The 25,576-nt window shown below is 32.7% G+C and overlaps 1 protein-coding gene across 1 annotated transcript in view; it reads left to right on the top strand.

Moving 5' to 3' along the window:
- Nucleotides 1-8,782: 8,782 nt before the first annotated feature.
- SI (sucrase-isomaltase) overlaps nt 8,783-25,576 on the top strand; it is a 105,903-nt gene continuing 89,109 nt past the window's right edge. Inside the window, exons 1-8 of the mRNA XM_060100016.1 lie at nt 8,783-8,900; nt 10,368-10,504; nt 12,097-12,214; nt 12,509-12,618; nt 19,653-19,804; nt 20,998-21,169; nt 22,593-22,692; nt 23,633-23,745. Coding sequence (XP_059955999.1) covers nt 8,783-8,900; nt 10,368-10,504; nt 12,097-12,214; nt 12,509-12,618; nt 19,653-19,804; nt 20,998-21,169; nt 22,593-22,692; nt 23,633-23,745 — 1,020 coding nt within the window. The remainder of the gene's footprint in view (nt 8,901-10,367; nt 10,505-12,096; nt 12,215-12,508; nt 12,619-19,652; nt 19,805-20,997; nt 21,170-22,592; nt 22,693-23,632; nt 23,746-25,576) is intronic.

Raw genomic sequence — 25,576 nt, 5'->3', positions numbered from 1 at the left:
AGTGAATCAGTTATACATATACATATGTTCCCATATCTCTTCCCTCTTGCATCTCTCTCCCTCCCACCCTCCCTATCCCACCCCTCTAGGTGGTCACAAAGCACCGAGCTGATCTCCCTGTGCTATGCGGCTGCTTCCCACTAGCTATCTATTTTACGTATGGTAGTGTATATATGTCCATGCCACTCTCTCACTTTGTCCCAGCTTACCCTTCCCCCTCCCCATATCCTCAAGTCCATTCTCAAGTAGGTCTGTGTCTTTATTCCTGTCTTATCCCTAGGTTCTTCATGACCATTTTTTTTTCTTTCTAGATTTTATATATAAGTGTTAGAATACGGTATTTGTTTTTCTCTTTCTGACTTACTTCACTCTGTATGACAGACTCTAGGTCCATCCACCTCATTACAAATAGCTCAATTTTGTTTATTTTTATGGCTGAATAATATTCCATTGTATATATGTGCCACATTTTCTTTATCCATTCATCTGATGATGGACACTTAGATTGTTTCCATCTCCTGGCTATTGTAAATAGAGCTGCAGTGAACATTTTGGTACATGACTCTTTTTGAATCATGGTTTTCTCAGGGTATAAGACCAGTAGTGGGATTGCTTGGTCATATGGTAGTTCTATTTGTAGCTTTTTAAGGAACCTCCATACTGTTCTCCATAGTGTCTGTACCAATTCACATTTCCACCAGCAGTGCAAGAGTGTTCCCTTTTCTCCACACCCTCTCCAGCATTTGAATGAAATTTAATAATAGTCTATCTTGTCGATTTTTTCTAATAATGATTAAATGACAGATTTTGAAAATTAACTTACTAGGAGTTCTTCGAGAACTTATATTTGAAATGAACCAGCCCTTCCCATCCAAGTCACTGTTCACATTGCAAGAATGCAAATTTGACAAAAACAAAAACTTTCCCCCCAAAATAGCAAAGCATGAATAATAAAGTATGAATTTTATTTCCTTTGGCAATCAATTTATAGTGATTCTATTAGTCGTTTTAAGATTTTATTATTTTTTATTAGTCCTAGATGTTTATGCAGGGTATGTGTGCATATAGTTTCCTGATTTGTAAAAAATATTTGGCAATCTACACAACTGAAAGCCAAGGAGGTAATAGATAATACATATAATCCACTAGCAGCCTCTTGATTTATGGTGGACACTCCTAACATTTTATCATTAGAATTCATAATTCAATAGCCAATTTCTATTCTTACCATCTGTGTTGGTTGTGTATAAAGTGCTCTAATAAAGATGGTCAAACCTTCACCGATTCAAAGCAGATAGATTACTTCTCTCTTATTTAACATTTCAGAGGAAAGTTAATGATAGGGTGGATAGGTTCCTCTGGTTCACAAGATGATCCCGGAATTTAAATCTCTTCTAACTTCTTACTCCACTGGGGATAGTTGGTCAAAGCTGGCTTACAGAACAACATCCTCATAGAAAGAATTAAATATAGGATTTGGAGGGCAAGCAGTTTCTTCTTGAAAATGTAAGGTGGAAGTTGCATGCATGAATTCTGGTTTCATCTCACTGACTAGGATTTAGTTACATCATCAAAATAAACATCTGAGAGATTGGAAAATGTAGTCTGTAGATACACATGTACCTTAATAAATTTAAGGATTCTCTGCCACTAAAAGAAGAAAAGAGAGAACACAGAGAAAATGAAAAATTGGCTCTGTTGCTGGTGATACTGATAAACAATATTTTTAAGTAAACCATCTTGTTGTTGCAAAAACTGACTTTTGAGTGTATTACCAGTGATGTTCCCCAGCTCCATTTTGTTCTTCCCACATCCTGAACAAGGATTAGGATATTTAATTGTTGAATTGCCCTCACTTCTGGACATTATCCAATCCAGACCTAGTCCCTCCCCCTTCTCTAATTTCTCTTTGTAGTCACTTAGCATAAGTCCAAATCCTATAATAAACCTCTCCCAACTTTGTCTAAGACACCTTTCCCTTCCTTGATTGAATTCAGTCATGTTCCTGGTGGTCTTTGTCTGGTTGGCTTTGACAAGGGAGAATCGATATAGGTAAACAATTGGTAGTCACTGCTATATCTTGCTTCATAAAATGTTGTGTGTACTATTGTGAATTAAGTAAAGGGGAGGAAGACATTGTCCTTGCTCTCTAAATGTTCTCAGTCTCATGTGGGCAATATAAGCAAACATGGATACCTGTAATATGAGATAAACTAAGACAGTACTGTAACACAATTATAAAATACACTCTTATGGAGGGGAATGGGGAGATATTAATTAATGCTCTTAAGGGCAAGTAGAAAAATTTGAATAGTCCCTTTGGAAGAAGAGTGATGTCAACTGATACTAGAAAGATAGGTAAAATTTATATTGAAGAAGGGCAATCTAGCTTCTGGACCAAATAAGCACAGATGTGAGAGTAAGAAAATGGAAGAGCTTAGTAGATGGATATGGCAGGAGAGTGGGTTGATTGAGGATATAAGATGAAATGGCAGACACCAAATTTAGAGTTTTAAATATAAGATTAAGAAATTTAGATCTTTATCTTCAGGCACTTTGTGATACTGGAGTACTGCCTTGAGATTAAAACAAGTTGCATTATTTTGTTGGGGAGAGGTAGGTGGATACTTTAGGGAAAAGAGAGAGAATTAGAATATCTGGAGTCTGGAAGACAAGTTAAGAAAGAATTATAGTAATGTAGGTTTGAAGTTATAAATTACAGCAGCAGCAGTAAAGCAGTAAAGAAAGGATTGCATGTAAGATATTGAGAGAGAAGCACTTGCAGAATTAAATGTCTACATATGATGCCGAACAAAAAGGAGCTGAAAATTTTGAGCTTTCATGACTTGGAGAAAAGTGGATATATTAAGACAGAGAGATAAACAATGCTTTTGATGGGAACAGTAATGAGTTCTGATTTAGATCTGCTGAAGATGAGTTGTCTGGAAACTTGGGTCTAAAACTTAGAGGAATAGCCATATCTAGAGCTAAAAAAACTGGAGAGTCAGCTGTGAAATGTATTAGTGAGTGATTAGACTGGGATACCAGAACTCATCATGGTCTCTCTAATGGTGCTGGCCTCTAGCTCCTTACATTGTCCTCTAAATTCCTTTGCATTCAATGTTTCATATGTGTCTTAAAGCAGGAAACTTGGCTTCTCTCTTTGTATTTGTATCTACTCTACCTACTTCCAGCTTCTAGAGGTAACAACTCAAACAAATTTAACAATTCCTAGAACCTGCTTACATCCCTTCTCCTCTCCCCATGTGGCCATTTTCCTTCTAGATTTTTCATAGGCCTCTGAAAGAAATAGGACATTTTGGTAACTCAGGGTTTTTTAGTACCTCTGCATTGTCTCTGTGAAAATCAGATTTTTCTCTTCTGTTGCATTCTGCTGGCCAGCAATACATGAAACTAGCATATTAAATCATATAACTTTTAACCTAAAGTGTATGTTTGATATACATAAGTTATACTGAAATACATACAGCAAAGTCCATGAAGAGAGTACTTAAATGTTCTGATTACTAAAAGTGTCAATCACCAGGTATGGCTTAATTTCACCCTTGGTTTTTACAACTTTTTTTGCCTATTGCCTACCCAACTCAATTTTTCTGTTATTTTACTTCATTAAGTTTTAACTGTTTGTACAATTTGTATATTAAAAGGTAAAATTTTTAAAACTCATAATTGCTTTTAAAGAAAAAAATATATTTTAAGTTAAAATGCCTTATTTCATTGCTGTATATAATTTCCCTATATCTATAATTGAGTACCCTTATACTGGGATTTTATCTAAATTTACCTTCTAAGCCATTCATGAACACATTGCTTCCCTACTGGTGAGGTTAATGAATAGAATCAGAACTAGGGTGGGGGGATGTATGGAACTGAGGGAGCAAAAGGAACTAATCAAAGCAAAGCCCAGATCATGGCACCAGAGAGGGAAATCTGGAAACAAAATTGAAGATATACAAATTTTAAATCACATGAAACTTTTTAAATAGCACAAAAACTGTTACTTAAAATATGTCTACACATAAAAGAAAATCTAAAAGATGACTAGTTAAAACTTGACACAGATTTAGTTTCAATTCAAAGATGTTGGAAATTGGAAAGAGTGTTTGATCTTACTCCTAAAAATGGGGAAAAAAGTGGACAAACAGCTAATCAATTACTTGTGAAACAGTCAGAAAACTGAAATTGCAGGGAAAACAACTAACTTGAATTTTAAGGTTGATCCATGTTGTTGCATGACTCAGTATTCATAACTCTTTACTGCTGAGTAGTATGTCATTGTATACATATGCCAGGTGTTGACAGATACCTAAGGTATTTCCAGTTTGGGGAAATTATAAAGTTGTTATAAACACAGATGCCGAAAATTTACAATCAACTTGTTTATATCTATTTGCTTGGATTTTTATTGAAATTATATTGAATATATAGATCTAATTGTTAAGAACAAGAACTTAACAATATTGAGTTTTCTAATCCATAAATATGGTTTATCTCTCCATTTATTTAGATGTTCGACTTCTTTCATCAACATTTTGCTGTTTTCAGAATAGAGATTCTACATATATTTTGTTAGATTTATACCCAAGTACTTATTTTTCATGCTATCATAAATTATCTATTCACTTATATCTCTCTAAATATTGGGCTGGCCAAAAAGTTTGTTCGGGTTTTTCCATAACATGAAAAACCCAAATGCACTTTTTGGCCAACCAATATTTATAGCTATATCTATTTCTTTCTATCTACCTATCTGTCTATCTATATTTTAGTTTCAGTTTCCAGTCATTCTTTGTTTTTATGTAGGAACATGATTGACTTTTGTACATTGACTTTATATACTGTGACTTGGCTACATTCACATCTTTGTTCTAGAAGATTTGGGTTGATTTAATGAGATTTTCCACTTGTATAATTGTGTGCTTTGTGAATAGAGAGGAAATCACTTAAACTTTATATTACATTCGATTTAGTTCTGCCTGTTGAGACTATTCTAGAAGATTCTTATCTTATTTCCATGTCACTGCTCTTTCTATACTGGAAGTTCTCCTTTATATCTCCCAAAGATCTTAACAGTACTCCATACATCTGCTTTTTTCACTGTTTCTCTTTAAAATCATATTCAGGATACCTCAAAAAAACTAGTCAATCTACTCTATGTGACCACATTATTTTAATATATATTCCTTTTAAAAGGTAGTGCCCAGATTATATGCAGCATTCAATATTAACTGTTTCAGAGTCAAATTGTACTCTTTGTGGTAGCAGAGCTGTAATAATGGTAATAGACTATGTAAGCACATATAATTCTCACAGTGACCCTATGAATAAGTATTTTTATTTCTAATTTGTAGATAAAGAGACTGAGGCTTGAAAAAATTAGCAAATGTGCCCAGAGTTTCTCAGATATATGTGGTACAGCTGGTATTTGTACCCAAGTCTCTTATATCAAGTCTTTTGCTCTTAAACATTATTCTAGCTTAAACCAGTATAATTGATAGCACATTTTTTTCTGTATGAAATTGTATTTACACTATAATTTTTGATAATAAAATTAGTGCTATAACTAATAAATAGATAAATAAAATGTTGATTTATTTCTGTATTACTTATTTATATAGCTCTACTTTTACCTTTTATTCTTACATATTTTATCAGTTCTTCGGCCTTAAGATTACTAAGACACAGGAGATAACTTATTTAATAATTGCCTTTTATGAAATATTATCTGCTAATTGTTAGTTTCTGCAAATGTTTTTCAAACCCTAGCTTACAAATATGTTTCCACTTTCCAGTGAGAGTTTAAATTTCACACAATGAGATAAAACAGTAATTAAAACAACATCCAAATAGTAGAAGAAATACAATTTTGAAAAGAGAAAAAAAACAATATAAATAAGTACTTTTATGTTCTTAAACTAGCTCATAGCCTCCAGAAATCAAAGAGCATCTGAGAGCACAATTATTAATTAACTAGATTCCCAGAGAGAGATATTCACACAAGCTGTTTTCAGGGTTAAGTTTTTTTAGATTGCATGTGAGCAGAAGTTTATTAAATACTGATAGGCTGGTGAGAGTGCAATAAAACATTATGAGTAGCTCAATTTATAGCTGAGCAGTTTTCCCTGATCATTACTTTGGCAGCCTTGCCCAACTCTGGTACAGCAGAGCAAAAAGACCAGACTAGGAAATAAGGTAAGTTTACCGATCTTTGTTACTTTCGTGTTTCCAAGTAATTGTGTGTTCCTTTAATTCATGTTAGCAATATTCCTGTCTAACTGCACTTGTTTAAAATAGCAACTATAACATATTTTCATTTGTCATTTTAAATATATAGCCCTTTGTACTAAAGCAGGAAAAAACTTTTCTAAATTTTTTTAAAGATAGAATATTTTCTTTGCCCAGCTCTTCATTAAAATTTTTGTCAGACTCAAGTAGAATCATAGCAAGTTTAGTTGAATTGCTCTATATAGATGAAAATAAAGATCAAAAATATTTTGAAATGTAAAGAAATACTCTAGGTATGATTAAATATATTTTATTTAAGAAAAATATATATGCAGAGTAGAATGCTATATTTATAAAACATTTAATCTTTTGTAGCAGATCTTTTAAAGATCAGTCATCAAGTTAGCATCTAATAAAGTGTTACTCATTTTGAAAATAAATATACAGAGAAAGGACATCAGTATATAATTTCCAAAAAAATATTTTGCTTAAAATTACTGTGATCCAAAATACGATCACTGTAATTACCACCTACAGCATATGAACAACTTTAGTACTGATCATTTATAAGTACTCATATGAATAATTTAATTTTGGTACATTAATTTTATTCTGAATTTTTTAGTTTAAAGAGGGTTAGCTTCAGGACAATGTGCACTTTTTCTGCGATTTCCCTTAACAAAATAAATGCATAATCCTTTTTATTGGCGTTTTGATCTCAAAGTGAAACTACTTTGAGTGATAGTTAAACTTATTTAAAGTTAAACATTAAATGCAACTGTGTTGTTTCTCACATAACATTGAGCAACTGGGTTTCATTTTCTAAACAGCTGTTTAGATCATGTCGCTTTATTTAAATTTAGCTTACATTCATTCAGGTTCTCTGAAGATTCCTGATGTAGTAAACAGTTTACATATCTATAACAGGAAATCATATGCTAAAATTGAATGCTAATCTTTAAACATTCAATCATAAGGTATATTTTAAAAACTGAGCTTGTACTTATTCGATGTCAGGCTCTGAACTACTTTCATGATTCTTGCTATTAGGAATATAACAATCCAATGGAGGAAATTAACACGTTTAAATAATTGCAATAGGTATACTATGTGCTATTGTAAAATGGGAAGAGGATAGATTAACTCTGCTTCTAAAAGTAGGAAAACATTCACAGATGACATGGCACTTGAACTGGACATAAATTGGAACTAACCCAGAAGAGCAGATGTGGAAGAATTGAAGAAAGATTAAACAGCGTTTACTAAGAAGACATGTTATTCAAAAAAAAGATATTTCATTGGTGGGGGTAAGATAAGGGTATAATTCTGAAAATATTCTTGAGGTAGAATTAACAGGACTTGTTGAATGATTTAATGTGGTAGAAAGATATGAAAGAGGGAAAATAAATTTTTAGGTTGGAACAACTGAGTATGTGAATTGACATAGATAGCTACAGGAGGAGGGACTGGTATGAGAGGGCAAAAAATTTTATTTTAAAACCAGCAATCTATAAGAGCAATTATTGTGAAAATTCTGAATTTCTATCTAGGTATATGCCATTGAATTAAAACATATAAAAACATAAAATACAGAAAAGTCATGGAAACTTAAAGACTAGGAGAGATAAGAGATGTATGGTCAAAACTAAGTTAAACAAATAAGTTTTAAGATAATTACTAGAGAAGAGCTCTTCCCTACCTACATTTAGGCACCTCTGGATGCTAACTCAGATGCATAATGTTATCTGAAATGAATATATATATATATGAATATATATTTTTGATATGAGATTTTGGTATATTTTATTTGCTATTTAATGGTGGAACTTGGAGAGCATGTAGTTCAATTTTTTTTTTTAAGAAACAACTCCTAAATATATACCATATGTATGTGTGTGTATATATGTGTGTGTGTGTGTGTGTGTGTGTGTGTGGTGTATATATATATATTTTACATTTTATATTGTATTCTTTTATATAATTATATGTATTTTCTTTGCCACATATTTATATTTATATTCTTTTCCACAATATCCTTATAAGAAAGCACTGTTGGAATTGGAGAGCAATAGTTATAGTACGAAGAACTGGATTTTTTGACTTTGAAAAAAATAACATTTTCTCTAATCCTGAAGTTCCTAATGAGTACAATGTGAATAACAGCATCTCCTTCATACAATTGTTGTGGAATTAGGGATCATAATGCAAGCATAAGCTTTCTTTGACTTGAAAAAATGTTCTAAAATGAGAGAGCAAGATGCACCTACTTGGAGATCTTTTTCCTTTTATATTTTCATTTTAATGTACTACTATAATGTGCATTACTAATTCATTCTTTTTATTTAAAACTGCATGTGTTGTTTACACTTTTGCTATTGTGTATTATTTTAGATTATAAACTGATAAAGCTGTCTGCGGCTCTGCTTGTGTTATGCTTAGTAGACAAAAAAAATGTGTATACTTTTATATTAATAATGGTCACTTATTGTAGTTATATATTCTACATTTCAAACATATATTACTTTTCTTTCTTTAGATGGCAAGGAAGAAATTTACTGGATTAGAAATCACTCTGATTGTCCTCTTTGCTATAGTTACAATAATAGCTATTGCCCTAATTGCTGTTTTAGCAACTAAGACTCCTGCCGTTGAAGGTAAATAATATTGAAAATACTTATTATAGTGAGGTTGAGATAAAGTTTACTCCATAATAGTTATGGATTTTGAAAAGTAATCTATATGAGATGAAATGCATGAAGAAAGATCTCAGGTATGTTACACAACTACTCCAACTTTTTCTATGTATTATATTGCAGGTTTTTCAATGAAGCATCATTGTAATTAAGGAATCTATGTGCTTTGATATTAATGGCCTTCCCCATATTGTGTTCCTTAAGAAATAACAAACAGGCAAAAGGATCAGGATGTTAATGAACAGTGGAATAATCATCTAGAGTTACCAGTGAGGTTCTTCTAACTAGTAGGAAATCTCATTAGTGGTGTTTTGCTCTGGGTTTCAGACACCTGCAGGGAGGTGGGGGGGGAAATTTAGGGGGATAATCTCTTTGTCATAGGCTTAATTTTTTATTAAGAAGAGAGACGTCGTATGAGAAAAACAGGTAGCAGGAATGAAACAGGCTTGAAACGTTTATCTTTTTTTTTTCTGAATATTTCTATCCTGATTTAAGGTTGATACATGCCACTCTGATCTACCTAATCTACTTTTTCTTTCTTCATCATTCTGTCTTGACTAAATCAGAATTGGAAAGCATATTGCAAATTATCTTCTAATCTAACAGTAGTTGGCATTTTCTGCTGCCTCTGGTCTCTTGGTTTACCTTCTTTTAGTAAACTGAAATCTCGCTAGATTGTGAAGCAATCAAATTTATCTTCCCCATCTCTGATTGCTAGAAAGTCGCTCTTTATTACACAGAGCTGGAATTTAGTTTTCTTTACTATTCCCTGCTTTCTCTTCTATTCACTTCAAGTATCTTCTTCCTCTTTTTTTTTTTTTTTTTTTTTGCCGTACGCGGGCCTCTCACTGTTGTGGCCTCTCCCGTTGCGGAGCACAGGCTCCGGACGTGCAGGCTCAGTGGCCATGGCTCACGGGCCCAGCCGCTTCGTGGCAGGTGGGATCCTCCCAGACCGGGGCATGAACCCATGCCACTGAATTGGCAGGTGGACTCTCAACCACTGCGCCACCAGGGAAGTCCCTCTTTTTCTTCTTAATGTTCTCTTTTCTGCTCTAATTCTTGTCTCCTTCTCTACATCCTTTCCCCATCCATGTTTCTCCACCTTCTTTTTTCATTTCTAAAACACAATTTTTAAGCACACTGGGAATATACATTTTGTTTCCTTTTGAATCTACCTCAAGACCTCCTGTGAATGTATTTTGATTCTCTGAAGGCACAGTCACCAGGTCTTTGACAGTTTTAAGTATCATTTGGATCTTTCCCTTTTGGTGACTAGGACTTGAATTTGTGGGGGGTTTTTTAATGCAAAGTTTATGTTCATTTTCATTATATATACATTTATGAATACTTTCAATGTATTTGTTACTTGAAAATTTGAAAAATTAATTTAAAACCATGTTTTCTTTTATTGACCTTTTTCTTTCCCAGAAGTCAGTGGTTCTACTTCAACCCCTGTTACCATTCACACAACCACTGTGTATCCTGATTCAGGAAAATGTCCAAGTGTGCTAAATGATCTTATCAATGAGAGAATAAATTGCATTCCAGAACAATTTCCAACACAGGTCTGCAACAAATGTCTTTAATATTTTTATGAATAGATATATAGTATGATAATTATATTAAGATAATTATTTAATATTGGATCAATTCCATATTTTTAAAACTCTAGCCATTAATTAGGGTGCATTTCTTTTTATTGCACTTATGTATGAACAGATGAGAGATAATGGAAATTACTGAGCTTGCTTTTCTGTACTTCCTTTCAATTCAAATTAACAAGTTAATATTTTCCCATGCTTAACAAGCTATTGTTAAATTTATAAATCTTCATGAAATTCTATCCTCTTCAATCTACTTCTTAAAAATAAGTATAACCTTTGACAATATAGAACATTTGAGAAAGATATCTACATTCTATTAAAGTATTTGTGATGATAACATTAAGAAAACAAAGTAACATTGATTCTTCTAATTTTTTAAAATTATTTATTTTTGTTATTTGGTAATTGGGGAGAAGGGGCTCAAATGGAGAAAAGTAAGTGTAACAGAATGGATTCACATAACCCTAGTTGACTTTCCCTTGGTCTTCATAACTTGCGTGGGATTAAAATGTCAATGAGTGAATTTGTGTGTGTATGTGTGTGTGTATTCCCATTTTGCAATATCTATATCAAAAGTCACACATACTTTAGATTCTGTTAGTTAATGACCCTCCAAAATTCTCAGCTCCCATTTGCTCTCATTTGCAATATATATATATATATATATATATTTGCATGTGTATGTGTGCACACGTGTGTGTATGTGTACCTGATGCCATTTTAATTTGATGTTAAAAATAGGAGAGAAGTTAACATGTATACTATCAGCTGGTAAAAGTGGAGGCTTTTAACATTTTTTTCAAGGCAAATAGCCGAGAAGAAAAAGCTCACAAGCATTCAAATTATGAAAACATGTCACACTATTAAATTTAAATATTAAATAGATTTTCGATTATACCAATGTTAACACACAGCAGCACCATGTGACTCAATTTTTACTATAAACATATATAATTTTTCTTCCACTTCATATAATCTTTCCATATAGATCATAAAATTACTGAGAATTTAGTATTTTACTTTATTCATTGGATGTTGCAACAACTGGCACATAAACTAGTTTAAATCATATTGAACTACTAATTTTCTGGAGATAACTACATTTTATGTAGGCTTAAGTTTAGAGCCATATCTTCATCTTTATAGCCTCACTTGCAACTTGATACATAATTGGTACACAATAAATATTTTAGTTCTTCTGCATTGACTACATGACAACAGAATAGACTGTAATTATCCAGAGTGCAGGAATGTTTAAAATAATATGAGCTTACAATAATGTGTATTGATATGTAAATTTGATAAATCACAACTCAGAACATCAGTCTCTGATAGGGTGTAATTAAGTCAATTCATCAAATATTTACATTTCTTCCAAGTGAAAGGAACAAAAGAATAAATGATATTTTAGCATATTATATATTTGAAGAAATAAGATTTTTTTAAACATTCACTCAGACATTTATTGGAATGAGTGTATGTTTAAAAAATAGAGATTTACCCATATGATAATAATACTAACCCCATGATTCCTTTAATAAATGTTTTATCAGACACTTTGTGCAGCTCGAGGTTGCTGCTGGAGGCCATGGAATAATTCTGTTATTCCTTGGTGCTTCTTCGTAGATAACCATGGCTATAATGCTGAGGGAACAACATCAACAAATACTGGTGAGAAGTGTTCTATCATGATGATCCAACATATTTTAAGTTGAATGAAAAAAGTACATTTAAAAATTTTCTTGGAAAGATATCTTAAATAAAATCAAATGGAAAATATGTACACAAAAATGTTCAAATTGATATATTAAGGACATTTTTTGCATGATTGAATCTTCCAAATGAAAAACCAAAGTCATTATATGTGACAGGCAAGAAAATTAGAAAATGTGAAAATATTTAATACTTATTAATCTTTGTAAATAAAGTCATAATTCATGCAAACATTTTTTTTCTTTCTTTAAGGACTTGAAGCCAAATTAAACAGGATACCTTCACCAACACTATTTGGAAATGACATTAACACTGTTCTCCTCACAACTCAAAGTCAGACACCCAAACGTTTCCGGTTCAAGGTTTGGTCTTTGAGATTTCTAAAGAAAAGTTATTAATAAAACACGTTATGAATAGACTTTTCACCCCAAGAAGACATTTCCCTCTTAATAAATATTTATTCCAAAGCAAAGAACTAGTTTAGACTCATTACTCCACTTCTCTGAGACTGTCTACTCAAATATAACATAAGAGATTTTTCTCTGGCAGTAGTTTTTGGAGAATGTAATAATATAGTCAATGTAAAATATTTGGTACAGTGTCCTGAGAAGAATAAACACTCAAAAAACTTTAGTAATTTTATTCAACTAAAGACTGTGATAAAATATTAGTTTAAAATTTAATTTGAGAAAGATGTTAATTGTTCTATATCAATGTGACACACTCTCTAGTTCTTTTTATTGATATCACATCAAGTCATGATTTTTTTTTCGAATTTTATAATTTTTTTATACATCAGGTTCTTATTAGTTATCTGTTTTATACATATTAGGGCATATATGTCAATCCAAATCTCCTAGTTCATCCCACCACGACAAACCTCCACCCCCGCTTTCCCCACTTGGTGTCTATATGTTTGTTCTCTACATCTGTGTCTCTATTTCTGACTTGTACACTGGTTCATCTGTACCATTTTTCTAGATTACACATATATGCATTCATACACAGTATTTCTTTTTCTCTTTCTGATTTATTTCACTCTGTATGACAGTCTCTAGGTCCATCCACATCTCTACAAATGATCTAATTTCATTCCTTTTTATGAGAGTAATATCCCATTGTATATATGTACCACATTTTCTTTATCCATTTGTCTGTCGAGGGGCATTTAGGTTACTTCCATGACCTGGCTATTGTAAATAGTGTTGCAATGAACATTGGGGTGCATGTGTCTTTTTGAATTATGGTTTTCTCTGGGTATACGCCCAGTAGTGGGATTGCTGGGTCATATGGTAGTTATATTTTTAGTTTTTTAAGGAACATCCATACTGTTCTCCATAGTGGCTGTATCAATTTACACTCCCACCAAGAGGGCAAGAGGGTTCCCTTTTCTCCACACCCTCTCCAGCATTTGTTGTTTGTAGATTTTCTGATGATGCCCATTCTAAGTGGTGTGAGGTGATACCTCATTGTAGCTTTGATTTGCATTTCTCTAATAATTAGTGATGTTGAGCAGCTTTTCATGTGCCTCTTGGCCATCTGTATGTCTTCTTTGGAGAAATGTCTGTTTAGATCTTCTGCCCGTTTTTTGATTGGGTTGTTTTTTATTTTTATTGAGCTGAATGAGCTGTCTATATATTTTGGAGATTAATCCTCTGTTTGTTGATTCATTTGCAAAAGTTATCTCCCATTCTGAGGGTTGTCATTATATTTTGTTTATAGTTTCCTTTGCTGTGCAAAAGCTTTTAAGTTTCATGAGGTACCATTTGTTTATTTTTGTTTTTATTTCCATTACTCTAGGAGGTGGATCAAAAAGGATCTTGCTGTGATTTATGTCAAAGAGTGTTCTTCCTATGTTTTCCTCTAAGAGTTTGATAGTGTCTGATGTTACATTTAGGTCTTTAATCCATTAGGAGTTTATTTTTGTGTATGGTGTCAGGGAGTGTTCTAATTTCATTATTTTACATGTAGCTGTCCAGTCTTCTCAGCACCACTTATTGAAGAGACTGTCTTTTCTCCATTATATATCCTTGCCTCCTTTGTCATAGATTAGTTTACCATAGGTCCGTGGGTTTACCTCTGGGCTTTCTAACCTTTTCCATTGATCTGTTTTTGTGCCAGTACCATATTGTCTTGATCACCATAGATTTGTAGTATAGTCTGAAGTCAGCGAGTCTGATTCCTCTGGTCCGTTTTTCCCCTCAAGATTGCTTTGTCTATTTGGGGTCTTTTGTGTCCATACAAATTTTAAATTTTTCTTGTTCTAGTTCTGTAAAAAATGCTTTTGGTAATTTGATAGGGATTGCACTGAATCTATAGATTGCTTTAGGTAAAATAGTCATTTTCACAATATTGATTCTTCCAATCCAAGAACATGGTATATCTCTCCATCTGTTTGTGTCATCTTTGATTTCTTTCATCAGTGTCTTATAGTTTTCTGAGTTCAGGTCTTTTACTTCCTTAAGTAGGTTTATTCCTAGGTATTTTATTCATTTTCTTGCTATGATAAATGGAAGTGTTTCCTTAATTTCTCTTTCTGATCTTTCATTGTTAGTATATAGGAATGCAAGAGATTTCTGTGCTTGAATTTTGTATCCTGCTACATTACAAAATTCATTGATTAGCTCTAGCAGTTTTCTGGTGGCATCTTTAGGAATATCTATGTATAGTATCATGTCCTCTGCAAACAGTGACAGTTTTACTTCTTTTCCAATTTGTATTCCTTTTGTTTCTTTTTCTTCTCTGATTGCCATGGCTAGGACTTCCAAAACTATGTTGAATAATAGTGGCAAAAGTGGACCTCCTTGTCTTTTTCCTGATCTTAGAGGAAATGCTTTCAGTTTTTCACCATTGAGAATGATGTTTGCTGTGGGTTTTTCATATATGACCTTTATTATGTTGATGTAGGTTCCCTCTATGCCTACTTTCTGGAGGGTTTTTATCATAAATGGGTGTTGAATTTTGTCGAAAGCTTTCTCTGCGTCTACTGAGATGATCATATGTTTTTTTCTCCTTCAATTTGTTAATATGGTGTATCACATTGATTGATTTGTGTATACTGAAGAATCCTTTCATCCTTGTAAAAAATCCCACTTGATATGGTGTATGACACTTTTAAGGAGTTGTTGTATTATGTTTGCTAGTATTTTGCTGAGGATTTTTGCATTTATATTCATCAGTGATGTTGGTGTGTCATTTTCTTTTTGTGTAGTATCTTTGTCTGGTTTTGGTATCAGGGTGATGTTGGCCTCATAGAATGAGTTTGGGATTGTTCCTTCCTCTGTAATTTTTTGGAAGAGTTTGAGAAAGATGGGTGTTAGCTCTTCTCTAAATGTTTGATAGAATTCACTTTAACCAACTGGTCCTGAACTTTTGTTTATTGGAAGATTTTAATCACATTTTCAATTTCAATGCTTGTGATTAGTCTGTTCATATTTTCTATTTCTTCCTTGTTCAGTCTTGGAAGATTATAGCTTTCTAAGAATTTGTCCATTTCTTCCACGTTGTACATTTTATTGGCATAAATTTGCTTGTAGTAGTCTCTTATGATATTTTTATTTCTGTGGTGTCCATTGTAACTTCTCCTTTTCATTTCTAATTTTATTGATTTGAGTCCTCTCACTCTTTTTCTTGATGAGTCTGGCTAAACGTTTATCAATTTTTTTTCTTATCTTCTCAAAGAACCACCTTTTTGTTGTATTGATCTTTGTTATTGTTTTCTTTGTTTCTATTTCATTTATTTCTGCTCTGATATTTTTTATTTCTTTCCTTCTACTAACTTTGGGTTTTGTTTGGTCTTCCTTCTCTAGTTCCTTTAGGTTTAGGTTAGACTGTTTATTTGAGATTTTTCTTGTTTCTTGAGGTAGGATTGTATTGCTATATACGTCCCTCTTAGAATTACTTTTGCTGCATCCCATGGCTTTTGGATCATCGTTTTTTCATTTTCATTTGTCTCTAGATATTTTTTGATTTCCGTTTTGATTTCTTCAGTGATCTCTTTGTTATTTAGCAACGTATTGTTTAGCCTCCAGGTGTTTGTGTTTTTTATGTTTTAGTCCCTGTAATTGATTTGTAATCCCATAGTGTTTTTGTCAGAAAACATGCTTGATATGATTGCAATTTTCTTAAATTTACTGAGGCTTGATTTGTGACCCAAGATGTGATCTATCCTGGAGAATATTGCATGTGCACTTGAGAAGAAAGTGTAATCTGCTGTTTTTGGATGGAGTGTCCTATAAATATCAATTAAATCTATCTATTCAATTGTGCCATTTAACGGTTGTGTTTTGTTATTAATTTTCTGTCTGGATGATCTGTCCATTGGTGTAAGTGAGGTGTTAAAATCCCCCACTATTGTTGTGTTACTGCCAATCCCCCTCTTTTATAGCTGTTAGCATTTGCCTTATTTATTGAGGTGCTTCTATGTTGGGTGCATATATATTTATAATTGTTACGTCTTCTTCTTGGATTGATCTCTTGATCATTATGTTGTGTCCTTCCTTGTCTCTTGTCACATTCTCTATTTTAAAGTCTATTTTATCTGATATGAGTATTGCTACTCCTTTTGATTTCCATTTGCATGGAATATCTTTTTCCAACCCCTCACTTTCTGTCTGTATGTGTCCCTAGGTCTGAAGTGGGTCTCTTGTAGACAGCATATATATGTGCCTTGTTTTTGTATCCATTCAGTGAACCTGTGTCTTTTGGTTAGAGCATTTAATCCATACACTTTTAATGTAATTATCAATATGTATGTTCCTGTTACCATTTTCTTAATTGTTTTGGGTTTGTTTTGTAGGTCCTTTTCTTCTCTTGTGTTTCCCAGTTAGGAGAGTTCCTTTAGCATTTGTTGTAGAGCTGGTTTGGTGGCGCTGAATTCTCTTAGCTTTTGCTTGTCTGTAAAGCTTTGATATCTCCATCTAATCTGAATGAGATCCTTGCCGGGTAGAGTAATCTTGGTTGTAGTTTCTTTCCTTTAGAAAGAAAATAGTTTTTCTTTCCTTTCATCATTTAAATATATCATGCCACTCCCTTCTGGCTTGTAGAGTTTCTGCTAAGAAATTAGCTGTTAGCCTTATGGGATTTCCCTTTTATGTTATTTGTCATTTTTCCCTTGTTGATTTTAATAGTTTTTCTTTTCCTTTAATTTTTGTCAATTTGATTACCATGATTCTCTGCTGGTTTCTTCTTGGGTTTATCCTGCCTCAGACTCTCTGCACTTCCTGGACTTGAGTGGCTATTTCCTTTCCCATGTTAGGGAAGTTTTTTACTATAATCTCTTCAAATATTGTCTCGGGTCCTTTCTCTCTCTCTTCTCCTTCTGGGACCCCTATCTTGCGTATGTTGGTGCATTTTGTATTGTCCCAGATGTCTCTTAGGTTCTCTTCATTTCTTTTTATTCTTTTTTCTCTATTCTGTTCCGTGGCATTGCAGCCTACACTTCTGCCTTCCAGGTAACTTATCCATTCTTCTGCCTTAGTTATTCTGCTGTTGATTCCTTCTAGTGTATTTTTCATTTCAGTTATTGTATTGTTCATCTATGTCTGTTTGTTCTTTCATTCCTCTAGGTCTTTGTTAAACATTTCTTGCACCTTCTCAATCTTTGCCTGCATTCTTTTTCCAAGGTCCTGGATTATCTTCCCTATCATTATTCTGAATTCTTTTTCTGAAAGGTTGCCTATCTCCACTTTATTTAGCGTTTTTCTGGGTTTTTATCTTGTTCCTTCATCTGGTACATAGTCCTCTGTCTTTTCATTTTTTCTCTCTTTCAGTGAATGTGGTTTTCCTTCCACAGGTGGCAGGATTGTAGTTCTTTTTGTTTCTTCTGTCTGCCTTCTGGTGGATGAGGCCATCTAGGAGGCTTGTGCAAGCTTCGTGATGGAAGGGACTGGTGGTGGGTAGAGCGAAGTTTTACTCTGGTCAGCAGAGTTCAGTAAAACTTTAATCCACTTGTCTGCTGGTAGGTGGGACTGAGTTCCCTCTATGTTGGTTGTTTGGCTTGAGGTGACTGAGCACTGGAGTCTACAGGCTGTTTGGTGGGGCTAATGGCAGACTCTGGGAGGGCTCATGCCAAAGAGTACTTCCCAGAACTTCTGCTTCCAGTGTCCTTGTCCCCATGATGAGTTACAGCCACCCCCTGCCTCTGCAGGAGACCCTCCAAACCAGCAGGTAGCTCTGGTTCAGTCTCCTATGGGGTGAGTGCTCCTTTCTCCTGGGTCCTGATGTGCACACTACTTTGTTTGTGCCCTCCAAGAGTAGAGTCTCTGTTTCCTTCAGTTCTGTTGAAGTCCTGCAATCAAATCCCACTAGCCTTCAATGTCTGATTCTCTGGGAATTCCTCATCACATTGCCAGACCCCTAGGTTCAGGAGCCTGATGTGGGTCTCAGAACCTTCACTGTAGTGGGTAGACTTCTGTGATATAATTGTTCTCCAGTTTGTGAGTCACCCAACACAGTGCTTATGGGATAAGATTTTTATTGTGATTGCACCCCTCCTACCATCTCACTGAGGCTTCTCCTTTGTCTTTGGATGTCGGGTATATTTTTGGTGAGTTCCAATGTCTTCCTGCTGATGACTGTTCATTAATTAGTTGTGATTCCAGTGCTCTCACAAGAGGGAGTGCTCTAGTCATGATTTTAAAGAAACTAATTTCTGCTGTTTTTTTTTTTTACCAAGTAGTTTATTAGTATCGTCTTTTGGATTTGGCAGTGAAAACACTATATCCTTTGTACATTACCTTCTAGCCCTAATTTCACAAATATTAAGATTTATTTTAAACAAAATTCAAAAGTCTTGCAGGATTTTTAAGCAGGTGATAACTGAAATGTAACAAGGGTAATTAAATTACAAAAACCCAGTATTCAAGAATCAATATTTAATAATACTATCATTATTTATTTATATTGGTCAATAAAAATTTTTATTTGATATAGTACCATTATGACCCACTAATTCTATTAATTCATTTGCAGTTTATTCCGTGCATAGCCATTCAACAATATTAAAGTTAAGTTTATGACTAGATTAATAGCTCATCTATAAAATTATTTAATTTTTTTATAGCTTTTTTTTTTTTTTTTTTTTTTTGCGGTATGCGGGCCTCTCACTGTTGTGGCCTCTTCCGTTGCGGAGCACAGGCTCCGGACGCGCAGGCTCAGCGGCCATGGCTCACGGGCCCAGCCGCTCCGCGGCATGTGGGATCTTCCCGAACTGGCGCACGAACCCGTGTGCCCTGCATCGGCAGGCGGACTCTCAACCACTGCACCACCAGGGAAGCCCAAAATTATTTAATTTATTTTTTCATGTTTAGAACTCGCATTTAATACTTAGTTCAGAAATGAAAAATTAAATAACAGTTTTGAATCAAATAATGCTAATTTTTCAAAATCTTTGCAGATTACTGATCCAAATAATAGAAGATATGAAGTTCCTCATCAGTTTGTAAAAGAATTTAGTGGAACTGCAGCTTCTGATACATTATATGATGTGAAGGTTATAGACAATCCATTTAGCATTAAAGTTTATAGAAAAAGCAATGATAGACTTTTGTAAGTAATTATTTTATATTAATAAAAGATTAAATAATTGGTCACTTTTATTATATTATCATAGAATTATGAAAGTCTTAATTTTAGGGCATTTTCAGAAAGATTAAGTTTCCTCCCAAAAGAGGGTGGGTGTATGTGTTTTAAAGATTATAATGTTAAAGGGATTTTAATTTCTCATGGAAGAAAGGAACAAGAACATGAATGAAAGTATAGAAATGGGGCCAACCAAAGTTGAAGGTGAAGAGCATCACTGATACAATCTAAGCCTTGTTTATATTTTTGCATACTTAAAATTCCTGTTGTGTCTTTTCCCCTTTATTTATCATATTCTGTTGTGAATTTGTAGTGTCAAGTAGATACTAAGCAGAGAGTGACGAATTTCCATAGTACAATTAGAGGATTTTTCATATATATGTATGAAATTAAATTGAATATATCTTAACATATAATAAATTTAAATTACTATACATATATTAATTTAAATATTACGTGAATGCCTTCATTATAAATGTATTTTGAAGGATACTTGTTGCAAATAATTTAATAACTTTCAAGATCATAACTCTTGAATCTCCAAGAAAGGTTAATTAAACAATTGTAAAAACTGAATCTCAGCAATTACTTTCTGTAAATATATTTTAATAACTTGTGATTGAGTTTATGTTAAATCACAAAAGAAATGCTGTTTAACATTTCTCATAGTATATATTTGATATGCATAAAACATGTAACCTTTCTCTTTTTGGAAAAAATAATTTTGAACTTAATTTTAATATATATATTAGATGTGTGGAAACCAGTATAGTGCTGTATTTTAAAACTCTGTCTCTGAAGCAAAGCAGAACTATGTCTGAAATTTGGCTCTGCTGCCTAACCTTGAAAAAATGAATAAATTTGTCCAATTTGTGTCATTTGTGAAATGAAATTTATAATGGTAGTTGTGCTTTAGGATTTTGGTGAAGATAAAAGGAGAGAATGCATGTGAAAATTCATATTGATGATGATAAAACAAATTGTGTTAATAGAATTAACAAGTTCTGGTTATGGTGTAAAATTTATGTGTTACTAAGAATTGATCACAGCTAAAGACTGACATATTTAAAATGCAATATTCTGGATGATAACATAGAACTGTATTTAGTAGAACATTTTATATGTTTCTAGCTCATTTATTTATTTATTTCATGCTACAGGTTTGACACCAGCATTGGTCCATTGGTATACTCCGACCAGTATTTACAGATCTCAGCCAGACTTTCCAGTGAATATATTTATGGTATTGGGGAACATATTCATAAGAGATTTCGTCATGATTTATATTGGAAAACATGGCCCATTTTTACACGGGATCAACTTCCTGGTGATGTAAGCCACTCTCTTTCTTGTTATAAATAAAATAGGTGTATTTGAGGATAATTTTAGCCTATTTGAAACCATCATTTTTTTGATGTCAGTGATACACATTCCAGAAGCTTGTTTAATTTAGGGGTGAGGATTGATATCAAAGTCCTAAAATAAATAAGTGACCAACTGATTTTATAAATTTCCAATTTATGAATGTTTTCTTTTTTCACTTTTATATTTTATCATTCCATTCTTGTACTTAAACTTATCCAGGGTTAGTTATTGCACAAGAATAATTCCAAACCCCTTGTTCTACATGGCTTTGTATGATATGGTGTCTGCCTGTCTATTGGACATCATGTCCTGCATCTATACCCACTTTTTCCTTTACCATAACATATGACCATCTTTCTTAAGTTCACATATTTTCACAAGAGGTTGGTTTTCTTTGTAAGTGCTAAACTTTGAAGTTCTTTATTATTTATACAAGTCATTGATAGCTCAGTTGGTTTCACCTCAAAATAATTTTTCCCAAACTCCTCCATGAAGAATTAATCTTTACTTTCTAACCCTTTATTCATATTTTAATATGACAACCATCACAGTGTATTATTTGTGTATACATTTGTCTGTACTTCTAGAATATATGACTATTCAGGACAAAGACCATACCATTAAAAAAAACTCTTTTTTTATTCATTCATGATTGCTTTGAGTCAAATGTTAATGATTTTTAAAATGCTGATGCTCTTTCATTCCTCAAAATGAATGTGAGTTGTTGTTTTAAAGACCCTCATTTTGTACAAAAATATTAATAACTTTTGCCAATCTTTGTTTACAGCATCACTGTCTATAATAAACACCTAAGAAACACCAGGCTAATAAATACCTCATAGCTATTTTCATACATCTTTCCTTTGAACTTCCATACCCAATCAGCCAAGAAGCCTTTCTTCTTTCACTTTTTAAGTTCATTTCCAATTTTCCTCCACCACTTCATCTACTCATCAGCTCTCAACCACTGTACTACAAAAGTTCTATGAGGGTGGACATCATTTTGGAATTCCCTGCAATACCTTGGGCATACCTGAGACATAATGGATAAGCATGCTATTACCCTATCACGGATAGCTTTTTTTTTAATTGAAGTATAGTTGATTAATATCTTATTAAAACTCATTTAATCATAATAAAACATAAAAGAAAGTTAACTATTAATAGTATAATATATAGTTATATATTTATATCTTAACGTATTAATAATTAAAATAAGTTCAATGTTTTTTGTGCTACAATATTTTATATGGTACTTATGTAGAGAAAATTGTTATAGGAGTATGGGAGTAAGTTAAATATGCAGAGTAAATTACAAGAATAAATTGAAATCCATAAAGTCCATTTTCAGTGTATAATCTTTTTATTTTAAATAAATTTATGCCTATAGAATAATAATAATTTATATGGCCATCAAACATTCTTCATGTGCATTGAAGATACTTCTGGAAAGTCATTTGGTGTTTTCTTAATGAACAGCAATGCAATGGGTAAGAGTAATTTATCTGATAATATATTTAAATGAAACTTAAAATGTTTAACTGCTTTCTTTATTCCAATCATAGGTATTGTATACCAGAGTAAACTTTGTTGTTACTGATTTAGAAGGTGAAATTATTATAAGCAGGTTTTGTCGTTAGTGAGGCATGGATTTTTGCATATCTGTGCTTCTGTTTGGGGGAAAGTATGCTGTATTGTGATATTCGGGCACTTCATTTTCCCTCCAGAGGAACACCGAACATATCCATACAAATGAATATTCCCATTCACATAGCCTCATTTGTTAAGATAAGTTAATATGTCACTCCAGGTAAAAAAGAGAAAGGTCTATATGGGTATAGAAAGAAGGAAGAATGATTTTTTTAAGTTTATCATAATTGAAGTAGTGTAGAACCTTTTGTTTTTCAATGTTGTGAATTATGTAATACCTAAATTGGATAGGTGAATCAGTGATAGTAAAAACTACAAAAATTCAAGCAAGAGCTGTATACCATATGGTTATACAGACAATTACTATGTCTTGCATATAGACAAATTAAAAACCTATGTAGTTTTTTTCTTAGAAGTCAACATGTGATAATATGATCTTTCACAGAATCTTCAATTAAAATAACTAATTAAAATGCAATTTTAAAAAGAAATCTTTTTGTTGTAAAAAGATGGATCCTCTATTCCCTGCTAAGCAGTTTCTAGAGGAGCTTTTGCCAACAACTGTAAAAGGCAGCATCTGGAATATACTATCTTAAACCTCATGTATGGTGGCATTCCACTTTTCTCCTATATTCTTATCTTCAATACCTAATCTTAATCACTTAAAAAAACTGTAAAACTATGTGATTAATATAAAGTAATTTAAATATACATTGCAATTATTTTATCACATGTACATGTTTACTATTTACATATGCTTTTCCAATTTTTGTTTTGTAGAGATTTTCATCCAGCCTACTCCAATAGTAACTTACAGAGTTACAGGTGGCATTCTGGACTTTTACATTTTTCTAGGAGATACTCCAGAACAAGTAGTTCAACAGTATCAAGAGGTGTGTTTCAGGTTTATTTTATAAAATTTTTTTCTACCATACTTTCAGATATGTCTACATATTAAAATGATTTTAGCTAAGATACTTGAGGCCTCTTAGCTAAATATATTTTTAAACCTTACCATTTTTCAGATATGAGAAAGTGTTTCTTATTTTTGTTGTTGTTATACAGTGACACCTAGGTATATTTAGATGTCTGCATTTCAGATATCAAGTTGTTTCTTGCTTCTAGGCAGGTGAGATCAGTAGTTGGATTCCTTTGAGATGTGGCATATTAAATCTTATTCAAGACCTTCTTTGGTGGGATAAAACAAAAGGAAATATCTTATCTTCAAGTCTGAGGATAAGTAATGGGCATATAGGTCATTCATCCCTTTGATAAGAATCTTAGGGGCAAGTGAGTTATGAGGAAGGTTACTGAAATTTGCTGTTAATGTACCATAGGCAAATTCCAGGAAAATTGGCTCTGACACTCAGGCTTAGAAGGAAAGATTTTGAAACATAGTCTGAGGTCTTAACTTCTTGAGGTTACTGTCTAAACAACTCTCATTTACCTATTAAATAACGTCTTAGTGTACCTGAGCCCAAGATGGACCTTAGAAAGGAGAGGAATCCAAGGCGTATTTTGAGCCTAATTCTAGACGTTTCTCCCATGTAAATTGTTCTCCTGTGACTGTTAGTGTATATAATTTCTGGTGTTATTATGAAAAATAAATCATTTTTATAGATATAAGATTTAAGAATCATGCCTATTTATAAAATCTTGTTTTATTGATAAATCTCTTGACATATAAGTCCCATTTTCAAAATGGTCTCAAAAGAGAAACAATTACTATCAAAAACTTTAGTTAGGATCTAAAAACCTGAAATAAGAGTAGGTAGGGTTTTACACAATTGAATAATTTACAATGTCGAGCAATTCCCAAATTGCTGTTCATAAATGTGAATTTCAGAAAGGCAACAAAATTTACAGTCTCTATAATATGAAATCATAGTTATTGTATACAGTTATCACACCATCAAAAGGGGAGGAAAGCACATTTTTGTAAAAATTTGATATTTTATTTGTGAAAAATTAGTTGGGACAGTTGTCTATTACATGCCGGGTAAAGTCTGTGGTCAGCAGTAGTTGAGTTTGAGTCATGTTTGACATGAGAATGCAACATTCATGTGATGTAGCAGTCCACTTGCATACATCATTTTATGGGCAGATTTGTAGAAGCTTGAACTTAAAGAATAAGATAAATGACTTGTATAGAATATAGCACTATTAATCACTGTTGCATTTCAATGGGGTGCAAATTATGTAGAGAGAGGCAAAAAAAACTACTTCTTGTTTGAAGAAAAACAAATTATCCTCTCTGTATAAGTTAATACATTAGTGGTCCCAGTATGTCAAAATTTAAAACATAATGCATTTGAATGACTAGACTGTTTCATAAGTTTTAAAGTTAATATATACATATAAGGTATAAGATGAATACATAAATTAATATAATATATAATAAAATATGTTTTAAACACTTTTATGAAAATAAATTATGTGATACATATAATACACACACACACACACACACACACACACACACACACACAGAAATTTCAATCACATGTCCAAATCTTTAAAGAAGTTCAATGGAACATAAGGTGTTTATGAATAGAGTTTAAGCATACTGAGTTTAGGGGGAGTTTTATTTGATACCAAGTTTTTAAAAATTAATTTAATGCTTAAATTGAATAGAATACAATAACCTGAGTTTTTTAAATTTATTTTTTATTTTTACATAGCACCTTTTTTTAAAATCTTTATTGGAGTATAATTGCTTTACAA

This window comes from Mesoplodon densirostris, chromosome 5, assembly GCF_025265405.1.
Source record: "Mesoplodon densirostris isolate mMesDen1 chromosome 5, mMesDen1 primary haplotype, whole genome shotgun sequence".
Classification (NCBI taxonomy): domain Eukaryota; kingdom Metazoa; phylum Chordata; class Mammalia; order Artiodactyla; family Ziphiidae; genus Mesoplodon; species Mesoplodon densirostris.
Note: the sequence above shows the minus strand (reverse complement) of the source record. Positions and strands in the feature narration are given on the sequence as shown.